Genomic DNA, 18,098 nt, shown 5'->3' with positions numbered 1-18,098 from the left:
TAGACGTGAGTAAAGCTTTTGACAGTGTTTGTCATAGCCTGCTCTTAACTAAACTTCATATGTTAGGATTTAGAGGCTTGTTTTTGTTACTGCTTACTAATTTCCTACAGAACAGACGGCAGCTAGTCTCAGTCGCCAATTTTCGCAGTAGTTGTATTGATATTAACGCGGGTGTCCCCCAAGGGTCCATTCTTCGCCCTTTGCTATTTAATATCTTTGTTAATGATCTAGTTGACACAGTTCCCGGTCATTTGTTTCAATATGCTGATGATACCGTTATCGTTTCCTGTGCAAAGCACTTTTCTGATGCTATCAATGATCTTCAAGTTATGAACTGGTTCGTCAACTATCTTATCAGCGTTAACGTATCCAAAAGAAATCTGATATGCTTCTGTAAACCTTTAAAGAAGTTGACGCTTGACCAGTCTTTACTTTTACATACTTCTGATTGTGCCCCATGCTCCTGTACATCTCTGGTTTATGCTTCCTGTGTAAAATATCTCGGTTTGCTGTTTGATAGTGACTTATCTTGGAATTCTCACCTTCACCATGTTCGTCAGAAATTACGGGCTCTTTCTTGTCTGGTGTTGAATATTAGATACTACATGCCTTTTTCCATTAGAAAAGTAATAATTCATGCCTTGGGTTACAGTGTTTTAAGCTATGGCATAACAGTTTATGGGCATTGTGCGCTTCGTTGGCAAAACAGACTGAACTCCATATTGCGCTCAATCTCAAAAAACAGTGTTTACGATTTACACCTTCCAAAGAAATGTGATGTTTTTAGTTTTCTAAGGCTCCCAAACTTTAATTTGAAACGGTTGTTGTACTCAGACATTTTTGGGAAAGTGCGTATAAAGTTGAGAATGTTCCGAGTAGAACTCTCAGACCAAAAGAAAGATATAGTATTCCCCGCTGCTCCACTCGCTACGGTAAAAGAACTGGTGCATTCTATGTTCCTTCGTCACTAAATGCGTTGCCGTCAAGTGCATTTTCTGTGAGTACAAATTATAAACTAAAAAAACTATTGCGTTCATCTGTTTTCATCTGACCTTTAACTTCGTTTTTTTGGTATAATTTATCGCCTGTTTTGTCTCGTCGTTCCTTTCATGGTCATATTCCTGGACTTTCATCGCTTACATTGCCTGATATACATCTGTTCGTGTAGTTTAGTGGATTCAGCGTTTTTTTCAGTTAACTGTGAAGCGTGATGTGTTTCAACGTTTTTTTTTTTGCTGTTCCTATTTTTCTGTTGGTTTCTGCTAATCTTAGTTTGTAAAGCGCCGCACGCGACTTGCCGCTACCTGCCAGGCACTGCCATACAAGCCCAATGAGGCTTCAGCAGGCCTGAATCTGTAAAATGTCTTTGTAGTGCAGAATAAACTGACTGATTGATTGATTGATTGATTGATTGATTTATTTATTGATTGATTGATTGATCACGACACAGGGCAGGAACATTCTGAACCGACCAAATTTGCTCACTTGGAAGACAGACAACCTGTCGAGTTTCTGTAATGCGGGGTAGTTGGCTGCTTGGTTTCTGCAGCTAGAGGACTTTTGTTCTGCATGTAACGTTCAGACCTTTCTGTATAGCAAAAGAGCAAATTTTGTTTAGATCAAAAAGCAATGTCTATATTAGTGTGCTTAACTGCTTATATACCATTTTAATGTGCTCTTGTGTTTTTAGGTGTTTGAGGACGACTTTCAAGTTTTTGTAGAAATAGACGAAAATTATGTCATCCAGGACAGAACTAAAATAAAAGTCCCAAGAACAGCCATGTTCGGTGAGTACTTTTTTTTACTAAGAATGACCAATAAGTCATGTTAACAGTTATAAGTAATGCAACAAGAGTATCCTATAGCAAGAAGAGTATCTGAGCTTTTCCTAACCCTCGCATGCAAGAATGGGTTGTCTTTCATTTTAATCAACAATAGTCGCAGCTAAAATTTATGGAAGTGCTAGTTATAGTCTGCACTCATGAAGTCATTTTATTTGTTCTTGTCTTTTCGTTTTCCTTTTTCATCTGACATTATAGGATTGCAGATGTGCTTGAAGGCGCACAACACTCCAATATCTCTCAACAGCCTGGTGTAGCTGATGCATATCGCCTCCCAGTTGTGCCTCACGATGTTCAGCTACTTATAGGGCGCCACCGCGCTGGTCAGTGTTTCAGAGGCCGAAGCAGGGTCCTTAAGTGGCTTTACCATGACTTGTACTTAGATAACATGTGAGTTCTTTTCAAGAAAACTTTTCGACTATGGGACGAGACGGCCAATAGGGTCAGAAACTCGCGTGACCATAGGCTGTTTTGATAAACCAGTCAGGTGGGGTGCTAAACCAGTTGTTTCAAACCTGCGCGATTCTGAGTGTAGTCCACAATAGTGCAAAAGTGCTTAGAGTGCATTTTCAATACTGTTGTGTGTACTACAGGTATTGGGACAATTTTTTTCCAAATTTTTCAATCATCAACTATAACAGATACAAAAGCATCTGTTGTAACCTTTGTTGCAAAAGGAGCTGTTGAAACCACTTTGCTGCAAGCTTCCTGCGTCTAAAGTAAAATGCTTTTATAACCTGTTTGGCACCCTGGAAGACTGTACACTGAGGCGGCACGTCCTTTGATTGCCAAGTACCCCAACCTGGCAGATGCCACTGGCACTGGCTACGTAAGTATGCAGCCCATGAAACCAATCTTTTGGAGAGCGGGTTGGTGGGTCAGATATAAACGTGCTTTCTTACTATGTGATTAGAAGACGCATGAAGGTTACCGAATGGGCGAACACGAGGAAGGTGGGGGGGGGGGGACATGATAATCCTTATATTTTTGCTCAGAAGAGTAAAAAAAACTGTAAAGTGGATCACCCGCTCTAAGAGTTGCCCATAAATTCGCTCTTGGAAATGATTGTACAAGTCCTTGATTTGCAAAACCCAGCTGTGGTAGCATTAAGATTATGGTGTACTGCTGGCCATATCGTTAGCCAGCTGAAGTGTTGCATGACTAAATTCACCATGTGCTTCTCTCATTCTGACGGCTGGCTGCAGTTTCCGTGATTTAATTTAGCATATAAGGTGGATTTTGATCTCTTTCTTGTAATGTGGTGTTTGAACAAAGCTTCTTCTCGATTATATTACAATTATTTGGTTTGGTTTTTTTCGTTTAACGTCCCAAAGCGACTGAGGCTATGATGAATGCCCTAGTGAAACACTCCAAATAAATTTCACCACCTGGGGTTCTTTAACGTGCACATCGCACAGTACACGGCCTCTAGAATTTCGCCTCCATCGAAATTCAGCCGCTGCAGCCGGGACCGAACCGGCGTCTTTCGCGTCAGTAGCCGAGCACCATAACCACTGAGCCACCGCGGCGGGGCTGCAATTATTTCATCTTACGCATTATCTGCAGCCGTGAAGGGCAAAAACAAAAAGCTTGTGCAGCATTTGATATTGTGACGCAATATTGCTTTGTCTGGGTAAACTACCAAACTAAAATTGAAGTTAACGCAACTTTTTACTTGAGTGGTCAGTGACTGCATGTTTTCATTGGATAGGGTTTTTAAATTTTTAACTCATGTGGCTTCTTACAAGAGATCTTTTATTCCAAGTAACCTCAGCCCATCCTCATTGCTGAGGAGAAAGCTGAGCTTAGCCGTAGGTGCCGGAGGCCTCATCCTTCTTGCTCTAGCAAGAACTGTGGTTGGGGCTACCTGGCTTCGTCGTTTGTGTATAACACCTCTTACCACCATTTTTAGGTACTATACACCACTTGAGGCCATTCCACATGACTTATTAACCCTCTTGACACACTATAATCGTTTATCGTTTTCTTTCCCACAATTACGGCAGTGATCTTTAAGATGTGAATATCTGGTCACTGAAAGTGAGTTAAGGTGTTCCCGCAGGCGAACGTTAATACAGCGGCCTGTTTGACCAATGTAAACCTTTTTGTATGAGAGTTGAAGTTCATAAACTACAGAACATGCGCATTCCTCCAACGGTGACCTGTGAGTAACACGGCATTTGAATGGTACTCCTAACACCTTTTCACTGCATTTCCTGATGGCCTGGCAAAGCCCCCTCAAATTATAGAGTGCCGAAAAACCAACATCAACTTCAAACCTTCCATCTACATTTTTCAGATTATGTGCTACTTAATGTAAGGAATGACCGCCATTTTCTTGCATGCTTTGTCCCTCTTTGATTTTACGAAATACGTCCTCACCACCGCACAACTTTTCACACGTTGCCGAAATAACCAAATCAGGGAACCCCACGGTATTCAGCCTGCTCACCTGTAGCAACACGCTCTTCGATACAGTGAGAACACGAGTTCTGTACGCTCGAGCGGAAGGCAGACAAAAGAATTCCATTTTTTACATTTTTGGAGTGTCCGGACGAATAGTGTAATACCTGTTTCTGGGACCTTGGGGAGTAAAGCCAACAAATATGGCCGTTCTTGAATAACAACTTAATACTCAAAAACTGGAGAGAATCCTTCAAGGGCACTTTAGATGTAAACGACAGACCGTCTGCTCAATCCCGAAACAACTTCAAAATGTCTATAACCCTCCTGTGATTAAAAGAGAAAACTTCAACTTCAACCGTGACCTTAGAGATCACTGCCGCGATTGTGAGAAAGAAAACTATAAAAAGAAACAGAAAAAGTGCCGCCCCTTGGTCACAAAAACAAAAATTTTGGTTCACCACTGGGATAAAATGATCAGGGAAATAATGGAAGCCTACTTCATAAGGAAGAAGGAGTCACAGTGTGTCAGCCATCCTGCATTGGCGTTAGTTGATAAAGAACTATCGTTTTTAGATAATTCATGACTTTTTTCATTTCGGTTCTCAGGGGTGCCTTTGATCGGACTTCGCCACGTGGCATATGTTGCGATTGTTGATCTTGATTTGGCTGGACCAATGGTCTTTCCTCTGTTTATTCATGTGATTTTTATGTTTTGTCTTTTCAACAAAAATTAAGTTTTGAGTCAGCGCTCGTCTGTGTAGTCTTCTTGCTTCGTCCCACGATGTATAGTTTTAACAAGAGTACAAAATATTTTTTGCCTCATATTTTCGTGCAACCTTCCATTTTCATGTTTACTGCAAAATAATGAAGACAGTAGGGCATTTTATGTAGAGCAGAATATAGTAGTTGCAAATTTATTTATCCTGAAAAAATATTACCCGCGGCAAACCCAAATAATTGATCTTTTTTCTCAACGATCCGATTGCTGCTCAAATTTCATTCAAACTCCATGAATTGTTGAAAAAATGACTCGTAAAGAAGGCTGTATGTATACAGTACAACGACTGTGTTTTACTGCAGTTTTATAACAGTACTAGCCCCCTTTTTTTCTCGCTGCGCTCCTGCACTTAGGTGGGTAGAGCTAAAAATTTTGCTTTGGTGTTTGCTACACATGCATCACAGCTGCTCTACCACGTTCCATTTTATGCTGAAGGCAACTAGTATGCATTTCTTTATATTCTTTATTTACCTCAATTATGCAGACTCGGCTGGAGTTTGAGCTCATTACAAAAGTGAAAATTCTGGAATGTTCTGAATATGTCTTCGACCATGCCAAAAATAAGACTGTGCAGGCGGCACGCAAGAAGCGCCACCTGGAATCCTTCTTTGAGGAATTTGATACCTTCACAGATGGTGCTTCAGAGTCTGCAGTATGTGGTGTGTATATTGCATATTATCGGCTGGTCGTGGCTTGTCTTATTCACTCGCACAGAGACCTCACTTTTAGAAAATGACTGAATAGGGATTGAACATGAATGCGGCGCGTTTGTCTGTTTTCAGATTAAGTTGAATTTAGCTTATAGATAGTCTGTTTGCTAACAACTCTTAGTTTACAATGAATTATTGTCGGTCAGGCAAGTGCTGGCCGGTGCTAAATTTGATTTTACAGTGGATTGCAGGAAGGTATTGCTGCATCGTCATGAACCTTGTATGCAATATTGCTTCTGTGAGATCGGAAAAGCAGTGATACATCGTCGTCTGCATGAGTGCCCCGTGTTCAGTAGGTAGCTTTCGTTATGCAGTGCCATATTTGTTCAAATCTAGGCCAATAGTTTTACCAAAAACATGGGGTCACTCCATGTCAAATGATATAACACTTTCTCAACACTCATAGATTTCATTGAAAAATATTTCGCAGGTATTTGCACCTGAACATTCCATTTCTCACATTTTTTTTTCGTAACAATTATTTTCATGTCATAAAAATAATTCTCAGGTGAAGAGGGAAAAGATTGAAATGAACAATGTTCATAAAAATGTACTTTATTACATATGAATGCTTTTGGTAATGCTTATGGAAAGTTTGAGTATTCAGAGTAGCAAAAAAATTCTTTTCAAATTCACGTATGATAGAGAAAATAGGGCTCACATAAAAAGTGTAGAATTTGAGACCTTTTGTTGAGAAAGCATCGAAGCTGAAAGGCGCATGTTTTAAACAGGGTTACAGGGCATACCACAGACCACACAAGGAAAATATTTCAGGTCAGGTACAGTCAATATGGTCGCCAGAAATAAAGGACACATTGACATTTATTTTGCGGAGGACGCAATTTTGAGCGGAAAAAAAAACTCCCGCGGGTGGTCCAAGCAAAAAGAATACGTGTGATGAAAACACTCAAACCTTATCGGGCAACTATCACCTGGGTATTATTGTAAACTGGTGCAAAAATTTTTTGAACTTGTCAAGCATTATAAATGTAGCAAAAATGCCAGTTTTGAGGAGCACAGAATGCCTCTTGGGGTCCCAAAAAAGTATCAAGTAACTACCGCTGCACATTTTCCTCAGCTATGCAAATACAAGTCCCAAAATGGCGTTGCTTTTTGAATGCGAGCAATCATTTGTTGGAATTAAGCAAACCAACTGCACCTCGAGCAAACCGCACTGCGGAGAGAGCTGATCAAAATCAGGGGAGGCAGTTGTTTTTAACCCATTTAAAATAGATTGCTTGCGTTAAAAAAAAACACGAAACGATTTCATTTTGCTACGTTCCATACTTGCAGGGCCGAGGCAAAGGCGCATAATGGTAGTTATTTGATATCTTGGAGCACCAAGAGCCATTTGGCATTCCTCAAAACTGGCGTTTTGGCCAAACTTAAAATGTTTGACAGTTCTTAAAACATTTTACGCACGTTTAAAAAATCATACCCTGTTGAAACTTGCCTAGAGAAAGGCTCGAGCGTTTAATGCCACGTATTGTTCTGGCTTGGACCACCAACGGGAGTTTTTTTCCTCCTCAAAATTGACCATGTTTACCGTACTTGACGAGAAATAGGTTTCTTATTTCTTATGTTTTCTGCGATATGCTTTGTAATCCTGTGTAAAATATGCATTAAAGAGAACCTGGGAGAACACTTAAGCTCCGTCTGTAATTAAGGGTATGATGCAATACCGTTAATGGCTGCCATCTGCTGGCCCTTTTGCAGATTCTTGTTTGTGTACATGCACTTTGCTACTCTCTTAATCACTAACCCTTTAATTTGTTTCTCTATTTCCTCGTGCATATTCATTAGCATACAATTGTAAGCCAGCAACAACCCCTGACACAGATACCTATGAAGCCCCGCTTTAATCAAGCTGTACAGATCTGCCTGCATAGCCTAGGAGTAGCGTGTCTTACTCCTCCTCCAAGAGTCCTGGAAGGTTCAATTCCTATCTCGCTCTCCCATCCGAAATGAGAAGGACCCGCCGCGGTAGCTCTGTGGTTACGGTGCTCGGCTACTGACATGAGAGACGGGGCTTCGATCCCGGCCGGGGCGGCCGAATTTTGATGGAGGCGAAATTCCAGAAGCTTGTCTGGTGTGCGATGTCAGTGCACGTTAAAGAACCACAGGAGGTTGAAATTTCCGGAGCCCTTCACTACGATGTCCCTCATAGTCAGAGTAGCTTCGGGACGTTAAGCCCTAATGAACCAATAAACCAAACCAAATGAGAAGGTGGCAGCTCCTGCCATGTCATGTGGTCTCGTGGCATCGCATGACCCGCTGATCAGTCAGTACTTAGCCATGTCCCCTGCTGACTACCACCTGTCAGAGCCATGCCTCTAATGCTTCACTCTCCATGCTGGGACTTTCTGCAGAGCAGGGCCTTTAACGCTATTGTGTTAAAACTGAGCCACAGTTATAATTTGATTTAGACAAAAAATGTTGCACTGGGGAAAGCAGCAGGGAGCAGGTGTGGTGAGGTGCTTCTGACAGCACGGCCACTGCTCCGGTGTTTGGTCTGCTGTGTTGGTCGTACTAATTGCATGCTTGTAGCTTGGAGCTTCAATTGGTATAATTGCACAGAATATCAACTAGTTTAAGCAAAACAGTAGTTGACAGCGCTTGTTTCCTGTATGCTAATCTTTTTTGTGGTGTTGCATAGGAGTATTGCTGTTTTTCTGGATGTGAGAATTGGTTTCATGTGCAAGTTTACTCCGCAGATTTCAGGCTTTTGGTTTGGTTTGGTTGGTTTGTGGGGTTTAACGTCCCAAAGCGACTAAGGCTATGAGAGACTCTTTTAGTTAGCTGTGATAGTTCTTTGAACCGATTGCTTGGCTAGTAGGTAGGTAACAGCCCTAAAGGCTACCTGTGGTGCAGTTATTACAGGACATTATGCATGTTCCACTATCCCTTTGAAGGCTGATATTTTATGCCTGTTATATAAAGTCTAGAGCATGTTTTTATATTGATGATGGCATAGTAAAGAGCAGAATTAGATTTCTTCTCTTTAAAATCCTTGGTGACATCACATTTCATATTGATTTGTTACTCTTTCAGAGGCAACAATTTCGGCAGCAGTGTGCCTTCTTCCGAGTCTTGTGAAAGAAAGAAAGGAAGCCTTTATCTGCCATGTTGTAAGTTTGGTTTGGTTTGGTTTATGGTGGTTCAACGTCCCAAAGCGAATAAGGCTACGAGAGACGCCGTAGTGGAGGGCTCCGGAAATTTCGACCACCTGGGGTTCTTTAACGTGCACTGACATCGCACAGTACACGGGCCTCGAATTTCTCCTCCAAAGAAATTCAGCCGCCGCGGCCGGGATCGAACCTGCGTCTTTCGGGCCAGCAGCCGAGCACCATAGCCACTGAGCCACCGCGGCGGCGACCATGTTGTAAGTCTCTTAAGCTTCTTGTGTGAGCAGTACTCTGTAGCATGCTTATAGTATGCAGGTTTTTGAACTCGTGGATAGTGTTGATAATACTTTCATTCTTTTGAACAGTTAAACATTGTGACATGTTGAAGAAAACAGATCTGTAGCATTGTCAAAAAGGCAGTTTTTTTTTTTCTACCGCGATTCAGAGGTCTACTGCGCTGATATGCATACAAGGAAACTGTCTGGCAATGATGCATTTTCGGTTTCGTCTGCCATTTATTGGACCAGAACCACTCAGTTTGCTTTCGAAGATTTCATTATCAGTACTGGCTTCAGATTATATTCTAAAAGGATACTTTTGGAGAACCTTATGCACGATTGCTGATTTGCTTTCCATGCAACAATTTTGCTTAGGTTGGCTGTCGCAGCTGACTAGCGGCTGACATGACGACGTAAGAGGATTTAGATGAATTTAACGTTGACGAGCCGCAGGTGTCATGCATTGGTTTCAATGTTTTACGAAACGATGTCTGTAGAACTGATTTGTGTGTATGCATATATGTTTTTTTTTTCAGGACCCTCCAGCTGTGCAATTTATATCAGACTGTGCTGTTTGAGGGGAATATTTTCAGGTGTACAGAATTTTTGGCTAGCCTGGAGTCAGTGGTCCTCAAGGAGGCAAGCCTGCTTTCTGCGCTGGCCGCGCAGATATTTCTGTATTGGGCGTGCAATATCGTGTTTGCAGCCAAAGCGCAATGGTCATTTGACCTGCTATGCCAGCTCATAAAAGTAGACAGTGGCTTGCGGTCAACACCCCTTGTGCGCACGCCGAATACATTTCTTTCAAAATAAACGTTTTCACACCTAAATTACTTTTCTTGTCAGTTTTCTTACCTTACACACGTTCATGCTGTAGTAAGCACAGTGCAGCTCCTCTGAACTGGCTTGTGTGGGCATATATTGTACAGATCAGCCGTTCATCCAGTTGGGTGAAAATTGAATTAACAGTTTACCTCTGCAGAGTAAAATTACCTTCACCAAGGATCATTTGGCAAGATTAACAGTTCGTCTTCTGGGAAGTGTCTGCTAAGATGCAGAGTTAATCTCTATAGAGTAATATTTGCTCTTTCAGGGATCATTTGTAAGGATCAACAGTTAGTGTTCTGGGGAGTGTCTGCTAAGATGAAAAGTTACTCCCTGTAGAGTAATATTTGTTCTACCGCGGATCATTTTTGGGGATCAACGATTAGTCCCCTGCGGTACATCTGCCGAGATCATAAGAGTTAATCTCTACAGAGTAGTATTTGCTCTTTCTTCCACGGTTCGTTTGTAAAGAACAATGGTTAGTCTTCTGGGGAGTATCTACAAAGATAAACTGTTAGTTCTTTATGGAGGGGAGTAACTGTTCATCCCGTTGAAGTTAGTCCCCAAAAGGACGATTGCCAGTGGCAGGTCAGTTAATCCCCAAAAGGACTAACCTCCCTGCCCCTTTTCATCATTTTTTTCTAACAGTGAGGGACGGCCCGTTTTGCAAGCATACTTCATTCTGCAGTAGAGCGGAAGGACATAAACAATGCCTGTGTCGCATTCGACGTGTTTTTTCTCATGGTTGATGCTGCAACGTGGTTCGGGAGTCTTCCCCTTTTGATATACTTTTGCGCATACACCTGATAGATTTTTGGGGGCCGTTAAAACTACAGGGACATAGTACCTGACCGCAATCTTTTTGAGACCGTGGGAAACTCTGTGTACCTGAGGGATAACAACCGGACGTGAGTTCTTCATGGAATTATCCGTGTCTTTTTCGTTTCGAAATCGAAATCGTATCTGGAGTCGCACCGTTTCCGAGGAAGCACGCAGTCATGTGTGGACAAGCTTGGTTATCAATCTGTTTGAAACTACGTTGAGAGGATTAAACTTCACCTTTGAACTGCGGGAACAATCTGTCATCAGATCTTTAGACCTCGAAATTCATGAGGGCGCAGATCACACGTGTTGGCTGTACAAGACTAAAGGAGAGAAGGCAATTTTAAGATACTGCCACGTATCTCTGCAGTGTCCGTTCGATCGCGCAAGGCCGCCGGAAAGGGGTGTTATCATTTTTGCTCGTGACGCGAGAAGCGACCGGACTAATCTCGATTGATAACAGCCAGGAAGAGCTGCATCTACGTGTTTCCAGATTACTCTAAAGATCTCGACCTTTTATCTCGAATTTTCCTTGCCGGCTTTAAACTGAAGGATGCCGCGAGCAGCGGACATTCGTAGTACGACGACCGACGAGTACAGAGTCGTCCACTCTTATGCTGAATTCCAATGGCATAGCGCGAGCGCTCGGTCGGATCACAAACGGAGCGCCCCACTCCGGCGGATAACACTGCCTCCTAGTTTGCAAATGGAAGGCACCCGCTCCCGCGGGAGCGCTTAGTGCAGGAAAAGCTCTTCAGAGGGCGCGAGACGTGACCGTATACAGACGATCCCAGCATTCCGTCCGCGTTTGTTTTCCTTGCGCCTCTTTCCACGTGCGTCGCGCGTTTTGCTCCACGTGTTTCTGCTCTCGACCACATCCACGGATTCACACCGTATGCAAGCCCAGAAGTGAATGCCTTGCTACACACCATGACTTCGGCAGAGCCGGAAAGGCAACGTATACGTTATTAATTTACCAATTATTTCCGTTGTTCTCACATCCGAACAAAAATGTGTTGCGATCGCGGGGTGACCGCTTGACTGTAGTTTGTCGGCAAAGAACCTATAATTTTCTTTGTAGACGCTGCGTGTGTCGATGAAGCATTTTCTTTTTAAACTCGGAATTTCACGAAGTAGTTGGATTGCCTACTTCGTGGGCGCAGCCTTTTTGCGGTAAGGCCAAGATTAAAAATGCTGTCTGGCAACAGTGTTCTTAGTTGTAAAATATCTTCCTGTAAATCACCTTTCTTGTGAAATTTTGCAAGTTGTCAGTTTGACATCACATTGATTCATTTCAAGCCTTATTGCTTCTGAAGGAACCAGCGCACAAAACACAACGGACAAGGAAAAGGGGGTACACGACGTACAGGAGCGCAGCGCTCCTGTCCGTCGTGTACCGCCTTTTTCTTGTCCGTTGTGTTTTGTGCGCTGGTTCTTCAGAAGTATGTATTACCAACTAGCCCAACAACAAGTGTTGCTCAAATTTAAGCCTTATTGCATTTTAGACTTTTCTGATGCTCGTTTGATGAACTCGGTCCGTCAATATCAATGAGTGTCAACCAGTACCATTTCAAATATAGCCGCCGCGGTGGCTCAGTGGCTATGATGCTCGGCTGCTGGCCCGAAAGACGCGGGTTCGATCCCGGCCGCGGCGGCTGAATTTCTTTGGAGGAGAAATTCGAGGCCCGTGTACTGTGCGATGTCAGTGCACGTTAAAGAACCCCAGGTGGTCGAAATTTCCGGAGCCCTCCACTACGGCGTCTCTCATAGCCTTAGTCGCTTTGGGACGTTAAACCCCATAAACCAAACCATTTCAAATATAAAATCTGGAGCCTCAAGTGTCGATCAGTGTACATCGCCGACTGGCGCCAGCGGCCGTCGAGCAGACAGAGCTAAGAGCACGCAGTTTTCTCTTTATCCTATTCCCGCACCCATGTGCTTTGCATACCTAGGGCTACGAAATTATTTCATTTGTATTTATACATCCTACCCTTTTCTTTGCAGAACAATCCCTGGGAGCCAGAGGTGATAACCGTGGTGAGTTGAAATGTGGCGCTTCAATGCTTTTTTTTGTAACTTGGCACCGTGCTGGGAAATGTCTATACTGATTTGCTAATAGTAATGTGAAGCGCAAAACAGCACACACATAAGTATGTTGGGACATGCATTCAGCTGGCCGGTGCAATGATACGAGAGGAAGTGAAAGGGAAGAGGCATCAAGAAATAACCTGCAACCAACTTCCCTCTGTGTGGTCTGTTGCGCTTCATATACTATTAGATATATGCACCAACTTGACCCGCAACTTACTAGTTCCTGTCTTTCGTTTGCAGGCCATGGTTGCGAGTGGACTGCAGGGGAGACAAAACTGCTCTTAGATTATTATGAACAGTATTTTACAAGAGTGGGCCCTATGAAAAAATTTCGAAACAAAAAGGAAATGTTTTCTCAAATCGCAGTCAACCTCAAAGACGCTCTAGGAGTGGTTAGAGAGGAGTGGCAGAACAATGCAGTACGCGGTACAAGACCGTAATGAAGCGTAAAAGAATTGCGACAACGCACAACCAAAAGTCGGGTAACTCCCCAACACCAGTACCTTTCGAGGACGAAATTGAAAAGATACGGTGGATAGACGACAGCGTGGAGCCAGCTGAGCTGCGGGACAGTTATGGAGTCATTTCAAAAAAAGTAAGGCCGAACCCCCCCCATCACCACATCACCCTTGTCCCAAGGCAGCACTGGTGCCACTGTTGATGACCCCCCTAGTGTATTGGAGGACTCGCAGCCAAGCACGTCCAACGCGTCTCCAGACCCTGCCAAGAAGGAAGCAAGCTCCAAAACCATAAGATCATCAACTGCAAGAGCACAAGAAATGAAGTTGTTCTTTGAAGAAATGGAGCGCCTTCAAAAGATAAAAGAAGATAAAAAAGCTGCTTATGAAGAGTAGAGAAGGTTGCGCCATGAAGAAAAAAGAACGTATAGAGAAGCATTAAGAAAAGAAAGGGCAGCAAGACATGAACAAAAAATGCAACTACTTAAGCGTATCTTCGGATTACCAGAAACTGATGAGGCTCAAAAGTCACAATGGTTTGATGTATGAGCAAAGCTCAAATAAAACATTCTCTATAAACACACTGTATTGTCCCGCTGGTTCCTTTTTATCTAGTCTACTATTACTGTTTTAAATGAGAAAAAGTGCATTGTATACAACAAAAAGCCATTGCAGTGGATGTAGAATTTTATTTAAACACCTAGAAACATGCAATTTTTCATGGCTTGTTGCGCTCCGTCTACTGCTTTCCCTGTACTGCTTGCAGAACCTTGCTTCTCTTCAGTTCGCCGAGTTTGCGCAGCAAAGTTTCTTCTGCAGTCTCGTCAGGCTCATCAGTACACACGTGCTGCCACTGAACATCTTGCGGTGTTGGATCATCATCTGGTTCATCTGGCTCTATATCTCCAAGGTCGTTGCATAAGTTGTGTAGTATACAGCACACAGTTATGAATTTATTCAGCCACTCTAAAGTTCGCAGCTCAAGATAGATCAGCTGTCTGAACCTTTTTTTTAGATTACTGAAGCTGTTCTCGATGAGCACTCTTGTGGCTGACAATTTCCTGTTAAAATCTTTTTGTGCCTTTGGCAACGTCCCGTGCTCCCTAAATGGAGTCAAGAGGTATGGCCTGAGGGGATAGGCTGCATCTCCAAGCAGATGGTATGTCTCTTCTTCGCATATCACTGGCAGTTTCTTTGAGAGCAACGACAGCTTAAAGATCCGCGAGTCGTGAATTTTGTTCGAACCTCCAATGCAGACGTCAAGAAATCGTCTGTTGTAGTCACATACTCCTTGAAGCGTTAAGGACAGGTATTGATGTCTGTTGCAGTATGTGGACGCGACCTTTTTCTCTGGGCACCGAATTTTGATATAGGAGCCATCTAGGCACCCAACCACACCTGGAATTCCAGACACCTAGTGGGAAATAAAACAATGTTAGCGTCACTGGGACACGCAGACAGGCATTAATACAATGTCATAGTCTTTTGCACAAATAGTTTTTAGGAAGTGTGAATACCAACCTTCTGAAATTCAGATGCTAGCTTTCTCTTGTCAGGAGGAAAGGTCACAACACATGGACCCATGGTGAGAAGAAAGTCGGCCACCCTTATTAGGATTCTGTGCACCGAGCTCTCCGACAAATCGAAGCGGCTGGCAACCTCCCTCATACTTGTTTTGTTGGCCGCATACCTGCAAATAGTTAGACATTTTTCTGCGCAAAGGAACAGAAAGCCAGCCTAGATTATAATTATTTCGTCCTCAACTGAGTAAAGCTGAATGGAATTTCGCTGTTATCGATGCTTCTTTGTAAGGTTAAGAACTCGAGTGTTTAGGCACTGCTTCAATGTACACAAGGGGTTAGTCATGAATCTGAAAGGTTGCGCGAAAAAAAAAAAGCCTTTGAAGCAAACGCAAGGACTAATTCGTCTTAAATGCACGCGGGACGCGAGGCATTGAAGATAGCGCCTAAGCGACCACGGATTGGCCGCAAGTGAACTACGTTCCATAATAGTGAGACTGGCTATAGGATACGAGGAGGTGCAGCTCCCCGATCAGGCAATAAACACTGATATTTTGAACAAAAAAGCAAGCAAAGCAGGTAAACTTGAGTGTATACTCACCATAAAAAAGTTAGAACGTGAGTTTCAGCAGATTTCGCTGGCACTCCGCCGTGACTGCTTGAAGGGCATTCTGACGAAGCAGCGAATCTCTCTATGAGTTGCTCGGCTACACGTCGCGACAGCCGCAAATGCCTGCGGAACTAGAGAGAACACGGGGTTTCACAAAACAGCTCTTCTAGTAAACGCGATTAATCCAATTATACGATACCTCTTCGTCCGAGTACTGCCGAACGACGTCTTCGACGAAGCTTACCACCTTAGGCCTCTTGACAGGCAGGCGAAACATCACATCAAAAACTCGTTTACGCAGAGCAAATTCACTCTCGCTGTCTGTGTCGGAGAAATCGAACTCATCATCACTACTTGACTCCGTGTCTGACTCGGAACTGTCGCTCCCACAAAGCAGAAGTAGAGCCGCACGGTACGACGCTGCATCCATGCCGTCCATTGCTGTCCGATCCACTGCAGAGCGTCGACAGCAAGCGCCCAGCATCACAGGAAGTAGACGCGAAAGCAAGTACACGTCACGCGAGCTTCCGGTCAAATCCGCCGATTTCGGCGGAGCAAATCTTTTTGCTCCACGGAGCCGATCGCGGTGCGTGCTTGATCGCGATTTGCCATTGGAACAGACGATCTGAGGTCTCGTTTTGCCATTGGAATAGCTTTGCTCCCACCGGAGCAGAAAAACTTGATCTGGATCTGCCATGGGAATTCAACATTAGTTAGAATGCGCTAGAGCTTGGCCGCACTCTTCACAGGGCCACCGCGTGCGACAGTCACTCATCGCAGCAAAGTGGCGCAAAAGAAGGTGTACCTGGACGTGGTGCTTCGCGTCATATGCCACTTCGCTTCGATGCGCAGCCGTTTCGGACGCAGTGACCCTCCAAAGAGCACAGCCATGCTCTAGCGCATTCTAACTAAGAGTGGACAACCCTGTACGTTTGTTGCTTACGCTGCCGCCGAGTGATAAAGTTCTTTTGCGGGCGCAAGTCAGCCCAAATAAAGAGCTTCGTTTGCAAGCCTTGCTGCTGTCTTTCTGACAGCTGGATTGCCGTCACTACAACGTGACATCTGGTGGAGGTGCTGGGTAGCCTTCCATGTTCCGGACACCCCCTATAAGTCGTGACGCCAGCCCTCTGAGTCATTCACCGCAGGACCTGAGTCCAGTCCACCGCGCAAGCCGACGTCTGCTAGGGGACGCACCTGAGTTCGGGATTCTACCGGACCCTACTTGGAAGCGAAAGCAAGTAGCAACGTCCACCATGAGCTTGCCCCAGACGACGACTCCAGTCATTCATCAGCAGCCCCGGGTGTCAACAACCTTCGACGCTTCGCCTGGCGCCGACCCCGAAGAATGGCTAGAACAGTTCGACCGTGTGCTATTTTTATCCAATGGGACGATGCCACGAAATTAAAGTACGTCTTCTTCGCCTTAGACGGACCAACAAGAATCTGGTTTGAGGATGAGGAAGCTAGCCTCATGAACTGGGAAACCTTCAAGGAGCAGCTTCTGAAGATCTTCACGAACGTCGTGCGAAAGGAGAGAGCCCAGCAGCTGCTACAGTCTCGCATACAACATCCAAACGAGACCGTTGCAATGTACACTGAGGAGATGAAGTGTCTCTTCCGGCGTGCCGACGCAGACATGAAAGAAGAAGAAAAAGTAAAGCTTCTTATTCGAGGAATTAAAGAGCACCTCTTTGCGGGCCTCGTACGGAACCCACCCAAATCCGTCGCGGAATTCATCGACGAGGCATCCATCATGGAAAAAACTCTTGATGCCAGAGCCCGCCAGTATGAACGCCAGCAGCGCTTTTTGTCTGCAAGCTGCATGGACACCGCTAACAACGATAACCTGCGGGAGGTTATACGTGAAATTGTGCGAGAGGAGCTCCGACGATTGCTGCCAACGGGAACGCAGCCGCAACTTTCATCGCTCACTGACGTCACCCGGGACGGGGTTCAATAGGCCTTGGGTATGACGCGACACCCACGCAGCCTCTGCAACCCCCAGCCATGACTTACGCCGCAGCTGTGCGCCATCCTGCCCCTCGACGACGGGCCCCAAGCCCCTATCGCCCTCAGCCAGCTCGTTGGACCGCCGCCCACTCGCCCCAACCCGCCCGTCCTACGAGCGACGCGCGCAGCCGAGGAAATGCGACGAGTGGAGAACTCCCGACCAGCGCCGCCCACTATGCTTCTACTGCGGCGAAGCCGGTCACATTCTCCGGAACTGCCCATACAGGAGAATGGGCATCCGTGGGTTTTCTTACGACGCCCCACGACCCCGGCCCGGCCAGCGACCAGCCGAAATCGAGGAGTTTTTGCGTCGGGAAGAATGCTCACCGCCCAGCCGCCTATCACGTTCCCCGTCGCCATCGTCACTTCGCTATGTATCTCCTAGCCGAGGCTACGCAATGCGTGGACGCTCCCCCAGCCCCCGAAGGTTAAACTGAATAAAGCAGCCTCTGGAGGTGAGGTTGCTTCCGAAAACCCAAGTCCATGCCTCAACTACGACGACGACAACACCGACGGCAACACTGACGACAACACCGACAACGACGACGACGCGGCCAGGCTTGAAACATTTACCGCTGCCCAGTGAAGTAACGTCGGAGTACGCCCACCGCAGCCTCGCTACTC

General features: G+C 44.9%; 1 protein-coding gene across 1 annotated transcript; it reads left to right on the top strand.

The window, feature by feature from the left end:
- The first annotated feature begins 1,780 nt into the window (after positions 1-1,780).
- Positions 1,781-13,161, top strand: LOC149361058 (uncharacterized). The gene is made up of 8 exons (XM_089567985.1): positions 1,781-1,787; positions 2,099-2,233; positions 2,588-2,670; positions 5,510-5,684; positions 8,787-8,863; positions 9,703-9,918; positions 12,790-12,822; positions 13,117-13,161. Exons 1-8 carry the CDS (start codon positions 1,781-1,783, stop codon positions 13,159-13,161), a joined length of 771 nt encoding a protein of 256 aa, XP_089424111.1.
- Positions 13,162-18,098: the final 4,937 nt, after the last annotated feature.

This window comes from Amblyomma mixtum, chromosome 2 (assembly GCF_055824585.1).
Source record: "Amblyomma mixtum isolate Tamu chromosome 2, ASM5582458v1, whole genome shotgun sequence".
NCBI classification, from domain to species: Eukaryota; Metazoa; Arthropoda; class Arachnida; order Ixodida; family Ixodidae; genus Amblyomma; species Amblyomma mixtum.
The sequence above is the reverse complement of the archived record's forward strand: the minus strand, read 5'-3'. Positions and strand labels throughout refer to the sequence as shown.

What these genes read in the sequence shown, in the direction of transcription:
- LOC149361058 (XM_089567985.1), top strand. An exon ending in ATGCCACTGGCACTGGCTAC is followed by an intron (nt 2,671 to 5,509) that starts GTAAGTATGCAG and finishes TCAATTATGCAG; the next exon opens with ACTCGGCTGGAGTTTGAGCT. An exon ending in AAGCCTTTATCTGCCATGTT is followed by an intron (nt 8,864 to 9,702) that starts GTAAGTTTGGTT and finishes AATTTATATCAG; the next exon opens with ACTGTGCTGTTTGAGGGGAA.